At 41.7% G+C, this 17,824-nt stretch overlaps 1 protein-coding gene across 2 annotated transcripts in view; it reads right to left on the reverse strand.

The window, feature by feature from the left end:
- Nucleotides 1–17,824, reverse strand: part of LOC131461288 (zinc finger protein 385A-like) — a 30,361-nt gene that overhangs the window by 6,659 nt on the left and 5,878 nt on the right. For both annotated transcript variants that reach the window (XM_058632445.1, XM_058632446.1), the window contains exons 2-3: nucleotides 8,472–8,617; nucleotides 4,447–4,557 (exon numbers count right to left, since the gene is read on the reverse strand). In XM_058632445.1, coding sequence (XP_058488428.1) covers nucleotides 4,447–4,557; nucleotides 8,472–8,617 — 257 coding nt within the window. The remainder of the gene's footprint in view (nucleotides 1–4,446; nucleotides 4,558–8,471; nucleotides 8,618–17,824) is intronic.

Consider the following 17,824-nt stretch of genomic DNA (forward strand, 5'->3'; position numbering starts at 1 on the left):
CCCAACTCCGCTAGCTGCTGCTTCCCTAAGTCTTGCAATTAGACATGGAGATGTGGAAATGAATGAAGAAATGACAGCAGAGATCTCGAAAGTATGAACTACTCCATGTTCGTTCTTGTCACTGCAGTCCACTCATTGCTTTGTGCTGCCGTCCTCCTAATTTTACTCTCAGTTTCTCTTACTACCTTTTTTTTGTGTGGTGCTTCGATACTTTTACTCCCTGTGACCTTGAGTGTCAGGTCTTAAGAAATCGATGGATGTCTTCCATCAGTTCAAGCGTAAAAAGCTTGACAGTCTTGGAGGTAGCAGTGGCAATGGGTTGTAAATGAGGTCAAGGCACCTAATCATGGGTGTGAAGCGGAAAGGTGAATAATGATAGAAATACAAATGATTTTTGACATAGTAGGTGAAATGAACTCGGAGAAGCTGCGACAGAGTCTGTGAAAAGGAGGATTAAGATGAATGAAGAAGCAGAGATGGGATTTAAGAGGGAGAAAATGAGAGCAAGCAAATGTCCCTGAAATCCTCTTTGTCTATAACCAGGAGGTGCTTTGATGTTTTATCTACGGAGTGACAAAGGCTCGGGGAGCAGAGTGAGCTGGTGTGACAGCCAAATCTACAGTACGACGAAACAGGCAGCATCAGGAAGAGGGGGTGGGAAGAAGCTGGAGTGGTTGAGAGACACACAGAGAGAGAGAGAGAGAGAGACAGAAGGGGGGGCATGGGGACATATGATACAGAAGAGGGAGAAACAGAAGCATGAAAACAGACAAGGAAAAGGGTGAGGAAACTAAGCTGCCAAGTAGACAGAAGATATGAATGAAACCTGATATGGTGTTGATCTGAGAAGTGGAAGAAGAGGGGGATTGATCAGCGGGAAAAAAGAAAGAGAGAGAGGTGTCCGGTATGGTACTGCAGTAGTGACGGTGGCTAATGCAGCATGGTGTGACGTCAGCCTTGCAGCAGAGTCGAGCTGAACACTGGCAAGCTAATCTGTCCTCTGTGGCCTGAAAGGAATTGCAATGTTGTAATTACAACATGTGGCTCTACAGTGTAGCAGCAGTGAGAAGCACCTGCTTCTGAATGGCCTCTATCAGTCAATCGGTGTATTTCACAGAGAGTTCCTATTTAACAGCAGCTGCCAGCACACTCGTGAACATTAATGTCATGTAAAATATTGGTATTATTCGCGTCGAGTTTGGTGGATTCGGACGCGAAGAGAGCCTGATGAAAACAAATGCGTGTTTGTCTGCCTTTAAACCACAGCACAGCTGAGACTTGGTGTGAGTAAGCCAAGCACTGTACTGTAAGCAGAGTATTCCTTCATTATTAAAGAATGTCCTGCGTGCTTTTGGCTCCCAGTCTCTCAGGTTACTGTGGACAGTGGTGTAGAGCTGCAGCAGAGCAGATGCACAGCCCGGCCCACAAGTGAAGCCGCGAGCTGGACGAACAGGTGGCTCCGTATTAAACACCCCATTCCAAAGACGGGGGGGCTCTGGTATGTAAATATGAATGTTCATACACTCATGATTCTCATGTAGACCATGTGAGAACATGAAGGTCGGAGCAGTGAGGATATATTCAAGTGTTTTTTGAAGTTACACACACCACTGCATTTATATGTTTTAGCCAAACAAGTGTATCTGGCTTTTCTTTGATTTCTACACGTTTAAGTTGGTGGCTACAGTGAAAGGTCAAAAACAAAAGACTGTGGAGTGATTTTGGAGGTTTCTATGTGGGTTCTTATTCATCCAGCTCATAGTCATCTGCAGGAGGTAGCAAAAACTGGACTTGCTTGAGTTAGGTTTGAAGATGGATGAGAGGATGAGACATATTCGTGGTGTTGACAAGAAGCCTTTTGAATATTGCAAGAAGTGCTCCAATGAGATTTTATTAGAGGGTTATGAGACGTGTCAGGGTGTAGCAGCAGGAAGAACTCCAACTAACACAAGCTGAAACGTCTTCAAACCGAACTCAAGCAAGTACAGTTGCCTACAGCTGATTTGAGAAGTCACACATTTACCTGACATGTGGTGTTTATCTTGTGGAAGTGTGCAAATCCAAACTAGTTTTTTTCCTCCTTGCACACTTGCAAACACAAACACTATAAAAGGCCAAGTCCTGCACTCGTATCCCGTCAATCATGTCATCCAGTAGCTGGGGTTTGGATGTCCATATTATTATTTGTTTTCCAACTTCGGTTAACACGGTGCCCTCTTTAATGGCAACACTCAAATCATTCCTCTTAAGTTTCATCACTTCTGGCCTCTTAAATATCAGACCCCCATGTTGGCACAGCACCGTCTGTCTCAGCTGAGGTCCAGGAAATGTGCTCGATCAGCTTTAAGGCAGCTCTCAGGACAAGCTTGTGTTAGTTGGACTTGTTCGTGCTGCTACACCCTTACACGTCTCATAACCCTCCAACTAAATCTCATCAGAGGGGACCTAAACACTTGCAAAAGCCTTGTTGTCAACTCCTGGAATATGTTTCCAATCTCGGCACAGAGTCCAACTCAACAAATCATCTGTCCAGCTCCTTTCTGTCACTCCTGACGTTTCTTCAAGCGACTGATACAAGAGTGCCACATCGACACTCTTAGTTGTTTGTATACAAGTAAGATTTCTCTCCTCCTCCTCCTCCTCCTCCTCCTCCCTCCATACTCTGCTCTCTGGAGAGTCTATAATTGGAGCTGAGAATCTGTGAACCATATTTTCACCTGTTCCAGCTGTACAGTCAATCCCCGACTAACTTTAGTTCCAGCTGACTAACATTTTAGGTCTTGATTTAGTGTGTGCAGATTATTAGTATGTGACTCTGGACCTCGAGAAATATCACTGTTTCAAAAGGCACATTTGCAGACATCCTTTAAACAACCTGACTGCTTATCCATTCCTGCCCCTGTTGCTATGCCAGTCAAAGTGTTTTTAACATGAATTGCAGAAGACAGAAGCACAAATCAATGCACAAAATATGAACAGTAGCAGCAGACTTTGTTGCATTTAAACATCTGATTTCCTCTCTATATTAAAAGTAAAAATGTGTCTCTCCCCAAAAGAGAGGTTAGAAGGTTTTACTTTCAAGAATAGAACACTTTGGATTCAACTCTAAACTTTGACTATGACCTAAAGTGTTCTTTTAAATGTATAGTTGTACAGTTAAATGTTATTAATGACATGTCTAGTGATGTTAAAACCTTGCCTGTACTTTTACTACTATTAGAAGTCGTATTGGTATGATGTGTTTTGAATGACCGTTTGTCTCTATATGTTGGCCCTGTGATGGACTGGTGACCTGTCCAGGCTGTGACCCTGCTTTTTGCCCTATGTCAGATGGGATTGACACCAGCCTCCCTCATGTGGAAGATAAAGTGGTAGTTGATGAATGAATGAATAAATGAATGTTGTGTTTCTGTCAAAGTGTCAAATGTCCCTTGATTGATTGCTCCCTCACAGCAGGTGGAGGTTAATTGTAGTGACCTACATTATAAATGTGAGTGCCGCTGTGTACACATTTATGCACATGGAGAAAGAGTGTGCAAGACTTTTCCTCCACTACATGTTTTTAGTCTCAGTTCTCGGTCATCAGCATCTCAAAAGCAACAGCGGTGTGTGTTCCTTATTTTTTCACTTTAAATTGTACATTATCACTCAGAATGATACACAAATGGAGGCCTTTTGTTTGACGGGGTTGCTGGAGTTCTTTAGCTCAAGCTTTGATGCAGTAACTTCCATTGACGGGTAGGTTAGATACAAAAATGGATGTAGTCTTTCAGTTTCAAAAGTGAAGCTTAGGGAGTAGGATGAACATAGCAGTGAGCCACCAGAGTGCAACTCCACTGGTTGCAAACAGTTGAATGGAAGTCCATTCCATGCTTGATTTATAGCATCAGTAAACACTTTCCTGAGGAGTTAATGCCCTCAATTGCTAGTTTCAGGTCATCGTCAGTAGCACATGATGTCAGTTTTTTTAATGCTGTTCCCATTTCGAGGAAAACTGATGAAAATTCACAACACATAGTGGACACCGGTGTGATTGACAGCTGGTGTCATACAGTAGGTGCCTGGTTCTGGTTGCAGCTACAAAAGCTGTCATAGCGCTGGTTCAAATCGGGAATCTTGAGGTTTCACAACTGGAGGACTATACGTCCATCATTATGTACATACTATACTTACACACTGAGGAAACACAACACAGTAGATCTGCTAATTGTACAGTGATAATTTGTGTCTGGGTGCCCCATTGTGGGCTGTGTTAACCTGCACGTGAAACAAGTTCAGTTTGGTTGATACAGCTCCGGATGGGAAACGCAAAACAAGTGTACAAAGTGTACAAATAAGCGTAAACCTCACAAAAGCAAATTTCCAACTTTGATATTTTCATACTATTGCTGTCGATGAGACAAAGCACTGTTGATATTTACTTCTAAGCCTTTTAAGCTTTCTTACCTCTGAGTTGAAGCGTATTTGACAGACATTGCAGGAGATGACTGGCCGTTTTGTCTTGACCATCGGCGGTCCAAAGGTGTGCGTCATCACAGCCTTCTGGATGGGGTCCATCTGAGGAGAGACAACGCACAAGGTCTCATCAAAGATTCAGGCAGTGTTTCAGTGTTTGTCCTAACTGCAGTGTCCTGAAAGATTTGGCTTCATAAATGTGGGAGAGAGAGAGAGAGAGAAAGGTGTTGTAAATAAAAAAAAAAGAAGGTGCAGGTGAAGGAGAGGGGGAGCCAGTGAAGAGGGAGGAATCTGGGAGATTAAAAAAAGAGTGGGAAAGAGTGAATTGAAGAGGGAGCGCTGATTGATGTGGACAGGAGGGTGTGTGTTTTTCTCAGCAGCAGCTGGTCTTGCTGTCTGTGCCTGAGTTCTTGGGTGCTGTTCAAACGCTTCAAATCATGCTGGGGTTAGAAGGACCTAATTACAGACTCCTTGTTTCCACACATTTGTACTGTATGTTGTATGTTTGGTTCCAACAGAAACTAAAAAGAGTTTCATAAAACAATATAATTATTCTTGGTGTAGTACTTTTTGATAAAAGATTAAATGTTTTTTTTCAATTCAAATGAGCTTCCTGCCCGCTGTATGAACTTAAGAATTAACACTTCAGTTATAATAATAACTTCCGTAATAGTAAGGCAATGTTATAGGACTGCCATCTTATTTCTATTTGCAATATCAGGTGATAATAATGTGATAATGAAGCTGGGCGATATGTACACAAAGGTTATCATGATTAAAAAAAAAAAGCTTGCCATCAATCGAAATTGATAATTATCATAATCATATCATAACTGAGGTTTGCTCCCCTGTGACATTTGAAGACAAATGTAATTGTGCTTATAAACTTTGTTACAGACAGAAAATGAAAAACAATTTCATAGAATGAAATGATTGAGTTGAGAGGGAGAGAAAAGTGTGAATGGCGCAGGTGAATTATTGTGTTATTGCCCAGGCCTACTTAGTCATAACAAGGGTAATAGTGAGATAATAAGGATATAATATCACTGTAATATCATGTTATTTCTGAAGTAATAGCTCGGTAATAATGAGGGTAATAATGTGGTGATATGAAGATAATAGTAGGTAAATTATTGCCGGTAATTACCATATTATAAGGTGCTTTACAGTAATAAAGCAAATTTGACACTGAGTCGAATGCCAAAGAGAAAATGAAAATGTGTGTTTTTAAGACAGGTCTGTCGTCTAATGTGAAGCAGCCAACCATTCCACAATTTGAGAGCTGCTACTGCGAAGAGCTGATCATAGCTGAGCGTCAGCCTTGAAATCATCGTCCCTAAATGCCCAACCCATAATATTTTGTTTCAAGGTCATAGTGTTCATGTTATATTTAACGTGTCACCTGGAACTGATCATATAGCTGTGGTTTGCTTTGTTTTGTTCTCTTAGGGTGTTTTATTTTCCTTGTTTTTTTGCTTGACCTGTTGTATTAACACTATGTACATATAATGCTTTCATCCCGAGATCTAAAAGGAATATGAAGAACATGTGAAACAAATGCCATTACATTGTCCTCCAGTTGTACTGGCAGTTATTTGTATCAGGTGTTAGTTACTGTAACATCATCCCCTTATTACACCAGTGCTCTTATTATTACAAGCTATTACTTGGAAGTTGAATTAGACATGTAATGAGAGATGAGATAGTACTACCAGAATATTAACCTATTACACTATTGCTACTCCACTATTACCATGTTGTTAATGAACTGTAATGTTAAGTGTTTCCCAGTTAAATATAAACAGGGAATACTTATGGACCTATGATGAAGAGCAGGGCTTTCTGACATGAATGCATAGACTGAAGTTGATCAATTTATTCTGTATATTAATAACATATGAACCAGAATATTATAGGAAGCAGCAATAATAAGGAAATGTTGAAACAATAAGACGTTTGCCCTGCGATGGGCGGGCCTTTCACCCTCTGTCAGCTAGGATTGGCTCCAGCCTCCCTGTGACCCTCATGTGCAGCAGACGATGAATAGAAGAATAAATATATTTCAAGAAATAAAGCTAAAAAATAGAGCTTGTTGTTCGCTTATCTGATGCCACGTCATCATATAATGACATGTTTATTCCCCGATTATAAGATGACAAGAATGAACTCGTGTGAGCTCTCTGACCCACTGGCAGAGTGGAACAACCACAGCGCTGGGTGTTGCCCTCATTAGGCAGCCAGAAGTACACTGTGGTTTTACTCAGCCTCTCATCCCCTGCTCAGACTATGAACGTCTGCAGCCAAATGAGAGACTGTTTACACTCTCAAGCTCCAGACACCGGGGGGAATAGAGTAATTGGTCTGAAAACTTAAACCCTGCTTGACTCAATTGTTAGAAATATTTATAGACTTAAGTCTTTCTCCCCCCCCCCCACACACACACACTCCTATCTCCCTTGTTGAGTTTATCATGTGGAAACCCAAATCACCAAAAGTTGCTTACATCTGTAGATGTGTTTCTGTGCCAACATTGTGTGAGGGTGAAGACGTGACTGCCTGTGTGGGTTAAGTGTGTGTGTGTGTGTATGCATTTGAGTGTATCGATGGGAGGATTTAATCAGGTACATCTTCCGTTGTTTCTTTTTTTAAAGATATTTCAGATTTCTGAGTGTGTAAAGATTAGAATTAAATGGTGAGAGTGATTGCAACACATGTCCTCCTCTCTCCCCCTCCCTTAAGGCCCTGCTATACTTCGCATTGTGCGTGGCATATCGCGGACCCTGGTGAACTCGCACGTCAGGGTCCTGTAGTATCTCACTTCACTGTTGGGTGGCAGTACAGGTCTGGACGCAGGGAATAGGACACATTACTACAAAAGAATAAGAGAACAATGCTAAAGCTCCCTCAGACATGTAACGTATATCGGTGGGTCGGTATAAGAGTTCCCTAGCACCTCAGGGAACTACGGTGGCCTTTGCAAACCAGAAAGGATGTAAACACTCGTTCACTCCTCACCACTCTTTCTGCCGTTTTCTCCTCCTTCATCTTCGTCTGCGTCGTGCAGGTGCATGTTGTGGACTGACTGAATTTAAATTGTCACATATTTGCTTTAATGCTGCCTTGATGAACTTTTATTTTGTGCAAATTGACTCAACACTGAATTAATTAATTTTTTTATTATCCAATATTTTACTACCCCCCCCCCCCCCCCGGAACAATACTCAACGCCAGTAACATCCCTGCCCTCTCCTGTCAATCAACTCTCCCTAATGGTACACACTGGACATTTAAATAGGTTTGCTGTCTTGCTAACTGGTGACTGTTTCCCATTTTGTAAAGAAAAACAAAACCTTGGTGATTAGCTCTTTACATTAACAATCACCGTTACTCAGTCAACATTAAGCCACAGCTGCCACGGCTAATTGAGTGTTTCTGTCTCTGTGTCCTCTGGATGAGCCGGCTGAGCATCGACTTAGTCATCCATCACCGGCAGACTTGTTTAAATTTTACTGTGCATACACATGATTATTTGAATTTAGGTGTATCGGTGGTGCGTACTCAATATCCTTGACGAAGCAGGATGAAGTATAAACTTGCAGAGGGGTCATTCTGCCGGAGTGCATGCAGATAAGCTGAATGGTAATGTGTGTGTGTGCGTCTGTTTGTCACCATGCTGACCTTCACATGAAACCCAATCTAGAAATGAGAAGGAGCCACAGAAAATGCTGACTGTGGAGAAAACAGCCCGTGCCTCTTATACAATTGATTAGCTGTAACTCATTTTATTGCAGTAAAACACTTGCCCGGGCATTTTCTCAATTATCCTGAAACTCACTCAGCTGTATGAAAAAAGTAAACAGCTGTCACCTTATCATTTTGGATTACTCAGTATATATCCACCGCACTTATCACTGCCCTTCACCCGCAAGCCGCACATGAATACAGTCGTCACGCAGACACCGTGCGTGTGCACGTGTGTGTCCGTGCTTGTGTGCAGTGAGTCTGTGAGCACTCACTGTGGTTAGGTTATGGAAAAGGCCGATGCTGGCTGGATGAGGGGATTCCATGGGGAACTGGAGGAAGGGCTTCATATCCAGCGGGGGTGGTAGGACGGGCGGGCTCCTAAAGAAGGCAGGGACCGGCCCCGGTCGGTTTACGCTTCCTGTGGAAGTTACACAAACATGGAAATTCATAAAAAGTTAAGTTTGACCTTTTGGGCAATAGGCTTATTTACTTTGAGTGATGAAAAGAATGAAACTGTTCTCATATGCTAATGTTTTGTGTAGATAATAAAGTGTGTGGTGCTGATCCCAATCAGCTGCAAGGTTTGCAAGTCTATTTGAGTGTTTAGGGCTGCATCTAAGGATTATTTTCATAATCGATTAATCCTGTGAATATTTTCTCGATAAATCGAGTATCAAGTTTGGTCTGTAAAATATCAGTAAATGTTGAAAAACGTTGATTGGTGTTTACCAAACCTGGAAAAGATTATGTTGTTAAATGTCTTTTGTTCACAAACCAATATGATTTATTTGTTACCAGAAAAAAATCACATTAAAGTAGTTGAACAATATGAAAACTCTTTTTTAATTATTGAAAAACACTCAAACTGCCTTTGCCTTTCTGTCATCTCGAACTGGCAATTCTCCACTCTCCTCACTTGATATTTTCTCTTGTTCGGACCATTCTCAGACCAACCTGCCTAACAACCACATTCAAGAATTAGTGACATCTAATGGTGAGACTGCAGATTTCCCAAGCATGTTGAGGAACTACGTTGGCCTTTGCATACCAACCAGTGTGTTGTTGGTCTTTGTCTGTGTAGTAATCCTCTGCTTCTAAATGAAAAACCTACACTCTGGCTCGCTTGTTGTTTCTATGGCAGCATAAGATGGCAGCCAGCATAAAGCAAGGCCTTTGAAACTAAACACGTTTTATTTGAAAGTGTTTATATACTGATACAAACATAGTTGTGGGTAGTTAAACCATCGTAAATGTTACACACTGGACCTTTAAACAACAAACAGTCCCCCTGAGTCCTGTCCCCACAGTCCTACTCACCAATCTCTGAAAATAGATGTGCAAAATTATCCTTTTGTTTTTGGATTCAAAAAATGAATCTACCAGTGTTTCTGAGGCTCAATGACTATATCCGGTTAAAACTGAATGTTAAAGAGTCAAAAGCCTGAGGTTAATGACTTCCTGGAATATTCACAGTCCCTCATAAAACCACACAAGTGACTTTGTTTCTAGTTTTTTTGTTATGCTAAGCTCAGTTAACCAGCTGGTGGCTGCAGTTTTTCTATTGCAACATGCAATCACGCACACGTCCTTAAAGGATGATGACTCTGACCTGTCAAACATCTTACTGTCATCAAAATGTTGTCTTTTTAAATGAGTATTGTAGCTTAGAGTCAGTGCAGGCGACACACCATTCACCGTGCAGTTTCATATTTGCTGTATAGGCACATTTAAGTGTCAGAGCATCGTATCAGAACAGTTTCTTGCTCTATAACGTGCTCTAACTATAACATGCACATTAAATAAGCAGTTTCCCCCCCTTCTGCGTCATTTTCCCATGTAGAGCTCCACCATCCACCTACGCACCTCCTCTCACTGCTTCTCTTGCTGACTCTTCCCTCAGTAGTAGCTCAGCAGCAGTGAATGCCTGCACTTGAGGAGTCTTGTGTGATGGGCAGGAGAGCTAAGCTCCCTAAGCCTTACAGCTGCTTTGCTGCAGATATCGTTTTTTTTCTCCATTTACCCCCCCCCCCCCCCCCCCCCCCCCTCTCGCTCTCTCTCTCTCTCTCTCTCTCGCTCTCTCTCGCTCTCTCTCCCCCACCAAGACTCATCTTACATCCCCATTTCATGGTGCCTTATTTTGTCGGCCTGCCTCGGTATCACTCATGTGTACGTCCTCCTCACTGCTTTGTTCTTTCCGCTCCTCATCCTCTTTCAGTTTCGCCCTCTCCATTCCACTTCTGCTTCCCAAAGTTGTTCTTCTCTTTAGTGTAAAAAAAAACCAGCAGGGGGTTTCAGGCTCAATCTGACTGCGCTGAGATTTTTTTATAATCTTTCCTTTATTGCTTCCACTTTACTTAACAATTTTGTTGCATTTGAAAAGAAGAACTGGTCGCTTGTCAAAACGAGGGAAGAAAAGGCTATTTTGGTTACAGCAGTGGAGGCTCCATTCACTGACAGCAGGGAGACGTAAAGAATGTGTTGTCAGGAACAGAAATAGATGGAGGGGAAAGTCTCTCTTGGCATTTCTCTTCAGACTGTCTCAGTCCTTGGACGGCGGAGGCAGCTGAAGCTCCGCTATAGCTCTTGTCTGTTATATATTCATGTGGTTTATTTATTGCATAGTACAATGTCTGTCAGCAGCAACGCGATGCGTTTTGACTTTTACGTGGATCTGTTCATGAATCAAATGAGCAGAAAAATGAGAGTGATAACTGTAACTTATACTTATATACAAGGTACAAATGGATTTAGTCATCATTTGTGTGTGTGACTCTGTAGAGTTTAGAGGGTAGAAGGAGAAAAAGCGTATAAAATTGGAGGTCACTGTTTAATTGTCCTTCAGACGAGTCCCACAGCTCTCAAGACCGGCCATTATCACCTCTCTAAACCAACCACACACCGCTGTTCACACCGTGCGAACACTCAACACCGGGCATCATGAGGGAATGCACACAAGCAAGATAAAAATATATTTGGGAATGTTTAAAAATAAATAAATAATAACAACAATAGTAATAAGTCAGACTGCTCAGTTGGTAAAGCTGTGGTGGGTCAAGGCCCCCTGCAGTGACCCGTGCTCGAATCATTTGCTGTGTTTCTTCCTCCCCACTGTCTCCCCCCTTTCACACATGCTGTCCTGCCCACCCCCCAAAAAAATTGTTCAGATTGTGCAAAGCAGCGCGGCGCACATTGCATTACGTTCTGATTATACACCAAATGAATGCGGTTAAAAAACAGATCACTGTACTTGTTACTTGCTTTTGTCAGAAATATCATTGTTTCAAAGACTCAAGCGATTCTGCAGTTCAGACCAACATTAGTATGAGACGTGGCTTTAGGTTTATGATTAGATTTGGGTCTAGTTTAGGCATTTAGTTGTGATGGTTAAGGTTAGGTTAAGAGGCTAGGGGATGCATTATGTCTATGAGTGTCCTCACTATGAATGCTGCGCAAACGTGTGTTTGTGTGTGTTTTTGACTTCTCAGTGATCATTTTACGATTTCCGGTGGAACCCAGGAAGAATAGCTGCTGTAAAGTGGATCCTAATAAACCAAACTTAACTAAAATGACGTTGTGGATGTAGCTGTTTATATCTGCTGTAATAAATTATATAGAGTATAGTTATATAGCTATATTAGAAAATATAGTTTCCATGTATATTTTTGCACGATGAGCCCTTTATGTCTACATTAGACTTTCACAATCTCCCAAGTTATACTGTCATGTTTCTACAGGAGCCCAGAATGGACAAACACTGGCTCATGAGGAAGCATTTTATATTTTCTGGAGGTTTCTGTAGATTCTCCTACAGGTAGAGTTGGATTTGCAAACATGCTGCTAGATGCAACTCCATCCTTCACACTTCCTGCATCGTTCCCTAAAGCAGCTGGAAATGGTTGTTTTTACAAAGCATTAATCCAATAGGAATTTAGTTTCTTTTGGATGTGGCCACTGGCAAGGTTCATGTCTTCCAATGCTGTCTGCCTTCATGATGTGTTTTTAATAGAGATGAGAGGATTATACAGTATATGCAATACTGTTGAAAGGACTGATTCATTGTTAGTTTTGGCCTTTACACTACATTTGTTCAAGCATAAGGTTAACCATAAAATAGTGGAGCAATAATGTCTCACAAGAATAAGATAGATGAGAAGAATCATTATTGTTTCATCTCTGGTTAATGATGCATATTCCTGACACACTTTTGTTAAAACTGCAGCTCATTATACGCCACATTACAATGTAAAGGTCAAAGCAAGTCCTCTGTCATGTATTCAAAGTCGGCACACAGTGTTTTCAGTGTCATATTCTGCACCATCCCACAGCAGCTCGATGCAGTGTGAGCGCAGCGGCAGGATCCCCTGACCTACCCTCCTCCTGAGTGATTTACAATGACATCAGATAAGGGAACGCCACGACTCTTCAACAGCGGCCGCGCTGGGAGGGAGTGCATTGATTGGACACATTCTCAGGAGTGTTAAAGTGTTAAAGCGCTGCCAAACTCTATAAATCCAGGCCTCACTGTCCATTGCGCCCTCGCTCCTTTAAAAATGAACAGACAGCGCCGTCTCACCCAGCCCCCTCATCTAACTGCCTTTTTTTTCTAATGCAAATGTTTGGGTGAGAAAAAGATCAATGTCTGTGTAATGGATTATTGAATTTTTGTGTAGATTGTGTGTGTGTGTGAGAGAGAGAGAGAGAGAGAGGGAGAGGTATTGTACAAAAATGAAGAGACAGGGGGAGAGACCAGAGACGTAATCTTATCGTCACAGTAGATTTCACAAACTCCAGTGCGTGCACACACAGGCATACACCAATATGCAGTGACTAAGGCCCCTCAAATTGGCAATTCATTTAGCCAATTTGGACTCAATGATCACAGAGGTAATGTCAATGTCAGTGACGCCGCTGGAGCCTCTCACTATTCTCCTCCTGCCTCCATCTTTGTACTGTGTGATGGGAGCAGGAGGGAAGGGGACGGGAGACTGGGTGACATGCTGTTGAACAGAGTGAATCTGATGGGTCCAGAAACACCGCATGGTGCTACCAAAAATAAAAAAGAAGAGAGAAATACCTTCATAAGAAATAATGAATGCAGCCACCTTTGGTTGCAGACCTCTCAGCTCTACACTTGGCACACGCTGCCAGCCACCTCACATCTGCATCTAAATGACTGCTGTGCACAGATGACTCTGAAATGAGCTTCTGTGGTGGATTAGCCTGCCTCCGCTCAGTGTCTCTGTAGTGAAAAGGAACAACTGCAGCATGTGGTGGCAGCAGAAGCCACTGTGGTCCCATTCACTAACATTTCTGTTTAAGTAAATTAAGTAAAACTTAATAGTCCACTTACAATAAGGTTATAGTATAGTAATAATTTTGTAATTGGGAAGTAATATATTCATAATACTGTTTTATTTCTCTATAAATCATCAAGTAATAGTTATATATAGATGAATTTTGATTCCCAAACTTTGTCATAGTAATATATACAGCTATGACCTGGATATTACTTTTGGGAAAAAAAAACGGTATTATTATTATTACATAGTAATATTATTTTATTATTTCCACACCAAATTCCATGAATTACCTGCCTATCACTACATTATTATCCTTTTATTACTTACTATAATGTAAAGATAATCATGTGGTCCAAGTTCTCTCCCATGTGGCTTGCGCGCACTGCAAATGCATCTGAGGGTCTAACCTTTAAAGAACTGCACTAACTTTGTCGTAATTGTAGGGGGAAGGTGGCTGTGTCTAACTGTCGCATACTGCTACTGTGAAGGACTGAGCATGAAATCCAATTTACTGCAGCTCAGCTTACCCTCAAGTCACAGGCAGCTATTTCAAGCAGGGGACAGACAATATATACACACACGCACACAATGCGCGCACACATACGCAAACCTTTTGTGTTGTGAATTTATAATGCTCTGAAATGAGCAACTTAAAGGCTCAAGGCTGGTTAATGTTCTGTTGGACTGTGTGGGATCTGGACACAGAGGAGAGGATACAGTGGAGAGGAGAGCTGAGAACTGATGAAGGAGAACACACTTGATTTCGGTCTGCACTTTGTTTTAATGATAGATGCTCTGAGCCCCAGTGACCATGCAGGCTTAAATGCCGCCTCCCTGAGAACTCTCAGAACATTCAATGGTGTGTGTGTGTGTGTGTGTGTGTGTGTGTGTACTTGTATTTGTTACCTCCTATTCTGGCATAAACACTGACCTTGTCCTCAGAACCTAATTTCTGAGGAGCGGGTTAAGTTTAGGGCTAAGATTTAAATTGTGGGTAGGTTAAGGTTAGACATTAACTGGTTATGGTCAAGGTAAGGGATCAGGCTTTGTTTAGGCTGTCCAAATAAATGGAAGTCATTGCGGTGTCCTAAGAAGAATAGCTGTGCAAACCCGAGTGTGTGTTTGCAGTGCTCTTGAGATCAGCCAGTCTTTCTGCAGCTTTACTCAGTATTTATAATTATTGAAGACTTTTGTTCTCCCTAAGAGATTTTTGCACCGCTCTCATTAAAATGATTATTATGTAATGATGATAATACATTGCTTTGTTTGTACTTTTCGTCCCCTGATTCCCCATCTTTTTGTAGTGTCTGGTTAGAGGATAAGAAAAGAGGAGCTTGGGAAGAAATAATAGCAGTGGGGCTAAGTGAATGGAGTCAGTTGAGTGAGGAAAAGAGGTCTGGACAAGGAGGGGAGATGAGGTGTAGGAAATCACCAGAGGAGGGGGAGGGAGCCGCATGTTTTGAGGTGAGTCCAAGGTGACCGGAGGAGGTAAAGAGCCACATTAACCTGCAGGTTAACTTGCCAGAGAAAGCAGTTGTATGCCACACAGCCACATCTGTTAAAAATCTGATGGTGACATTGTCCAAGTGGTGAAGGCAGGAGAGCAGTCGGTACAACAACATGTAAGGCTTAACCTTTAGCTGTCAGATGGGGAAACCTCACTCATGCATGAGCAAACTTTGGTTATTTTGCTGCTCCCCTCATGGTTTGTCAGCATGTCATATCTTGTTTTTTAGCATTCTCACAAATCCTGACACAAGACATTTGTTATATGGGACATTAAACTCACACGTTTTGTTTGTCTGGTGAAAGTGGATTTCTCCGCTCTTTGTGTGTTTACCTTTGGTTGGACTCAGGTTTTTGGTCAGACAGGTATTGGGCAGGTTATCACAGTAGCTATGCTTCATCGGGAGCACTAGTTTCTCTCATGTCTCTGTTTTTCCCCACACCTTTGTGTATTAATGTAGTGAACTCAGCTCATGCAGATGTGTCTCAGTGGCTTTTTGTGTTTGTATGTTCATGCTATATTTGAATTTTGCTGATCTTGGCCAATCTGGCTTGTGTTTGATCATAGTCTGTGTTAAAAACTGGACAGTAGCCTTCCGGTTTGAAAAGTGATCCCTAAGAAGGACAGAAGGAGCATTTAATCACTAGGGGGTGCCTATATTTTGCTTAAGGGTTAATGGTATCAATCAGTAGTTCCAGGTCTTCAATTTTGAAATTATGTTTCCATTTTGAGGAAAATAAATGCTCAAGTATGACATAGATTAGGGGAGGTGAAGCTTCTATCTGGGCTAGATGGTGAGAGATGCATCAGCGTGGTCTGTCAATAAATTCAGTGAAGATGAAGAAGAATGTTACGCGACACTGTTGTATAATGATATTAGTTGTTTAAAAAAAAAAAAAAAAAACACAATGAAACACAAATGGCCTCTCTGTCATAATGCAGGGTATATTCACGTTTTCCCCCATTCCATTCCTGTTGTCGGCCTGATTTGTTGCCAATTCTTTGTTAACCAATCAGCAGACTCCAGCGTGTCTAGCTCCACCCACTAGGTGCAGGACCACTGTGCTAGGTATCCCATCAGACAGGTTCGGGCCAAAAAACATGACCGTGCAGATCAGTTAATTTGAACTGCACTGCTCGTTGAATCTGTAGAGATTTGGCTCTTCATTTTCAGTGGTGCTTAATTCGCTTGAGGCTGTAGTTAAAAATGTATTATATCTAATAGTAATGATGGGAAATATTATGACTATCAGTGACCAAATGAAAGAAAACTGAAATTGACCTGAATTTTAATAGCACTGATGTTATCTACCTGTGAGTTCTGGCTGGTTGTACTAATGTAAACACGCTGGATACTAATAGGCTTTCTTTCATAAAGAGACATATGAACATCTGCTTGTTCTGATGCTCCAGCTCTTTAGGGACATGTGGTCATGATGTAGCATGTCATGCACACAGTTGGAGGCAAACGGAGCGCTCTACAGCACGAGGATGAGGGCCATCAAGAGATCCACCATGTGGACATAACCAGCAGCCCTGTCCCACTTTATTAATATGTTTGTAAATCAATTTACACACCTGCAGGGATCTGGAAGAACAGCAGGAACTGAAACCCGAGTCAGGAAAGTACACAATCAGGCATGCAAACATGCAAAACCTAAGGCAAAAGCGTGAGTACACACTACCACAACAATGGCATCAGACATGCAGAAGCCAGGTGCATCTCTGTGCCTTTTCATACATCAGAGAACACGCCACGTCAAAGAATACTCGATCTTCACTGAGCAAATAAGTCAACAAAAAGGGAATGTATTCAGCTGTACTACATGTAGCACATTATGTTTTCCACTGAGGCAGAAATTACAGGCTGGCTATATTTTTGGAATAGACTGGAATCTGAAGTTGAGAGTGTGGTTTTATGCTATAGTGCGGTCATAAAGGGACACCGGAGGTTTATATGGGCTGAAAGTCATGCTGTCGGTTTGACTGTGGTCCCAAATAACTTCAGGATGGTAAACAACAAACAACAGAGATTTTGACATGCAGACTTCTCCAGCCGTGTACCAAACATATGAGATTTTACATCAGCAGATCATCAGAGATTCACTGTAAAAAATATATAATATTATCAGGCGATAATACTGATCCATCCCTTTTCAGTTAAACTTCACAATATCTTGTGCTATCATTATAGTGTGGTCAACGCAGCAGACTTATTGTATGTCATAATCCCTTTGTTAACCCCCTGATTCACCATAAACAGTGTTATGTCTTTACTGCAGTTTAGCACAAAAATGTTGTCCACAGAAATATCTAATTTGATCAAGTTATATAACTATATTACATTTAAGTTATAGATAACTACTAAAGATGGGCTTTAGCATTTGTGTTCAGCATCTCTCACAACTTGTATGACATGCAAACTAATTAATCATAATTAAACTTCCCAAGAACTAATCACCCTTCATCATGTTTTTTGTTGCTGTGAAGTGAAGAAGGTGGTGTGTGCTCTGGTTGTTGGACACGGACAGTTGTTTTTGTTTCGACATCACAAAGAGCCCCACTCGTTATACTGGTTGTCAAAAACAAGTCAACTGTCTCACCCACTACACAGTTTTTTTTGTTTCTCCCCTGCATCCCACACGCGTCAGCTCAGGCAAATCAGGCTCACATCATGTGGTCTGATCTCAGTGTAAAGGTGAAGAATTTCGATGATTGTCGTAACTAAACAGAAAACAGCGTCATTTGTTCAAGTCACAAATGCTTTGCTCGCTCAAACATCATCCCAGAATTTCTCATGAGGATGCTCTTCTCAAGG

The sequence above is a fragment of the Solea solea genome, chromosome 6 (assembly GCF_958295425.1).
Source record: "Solea solea chromosome 6, fSolSol10.1, whole genome shotgun sequence".
NCBI lineage: Eukaryota > Metazoa > Chordata > Actinopteri > Pleuronectiformes > Soleidae > Solea > Solea solea.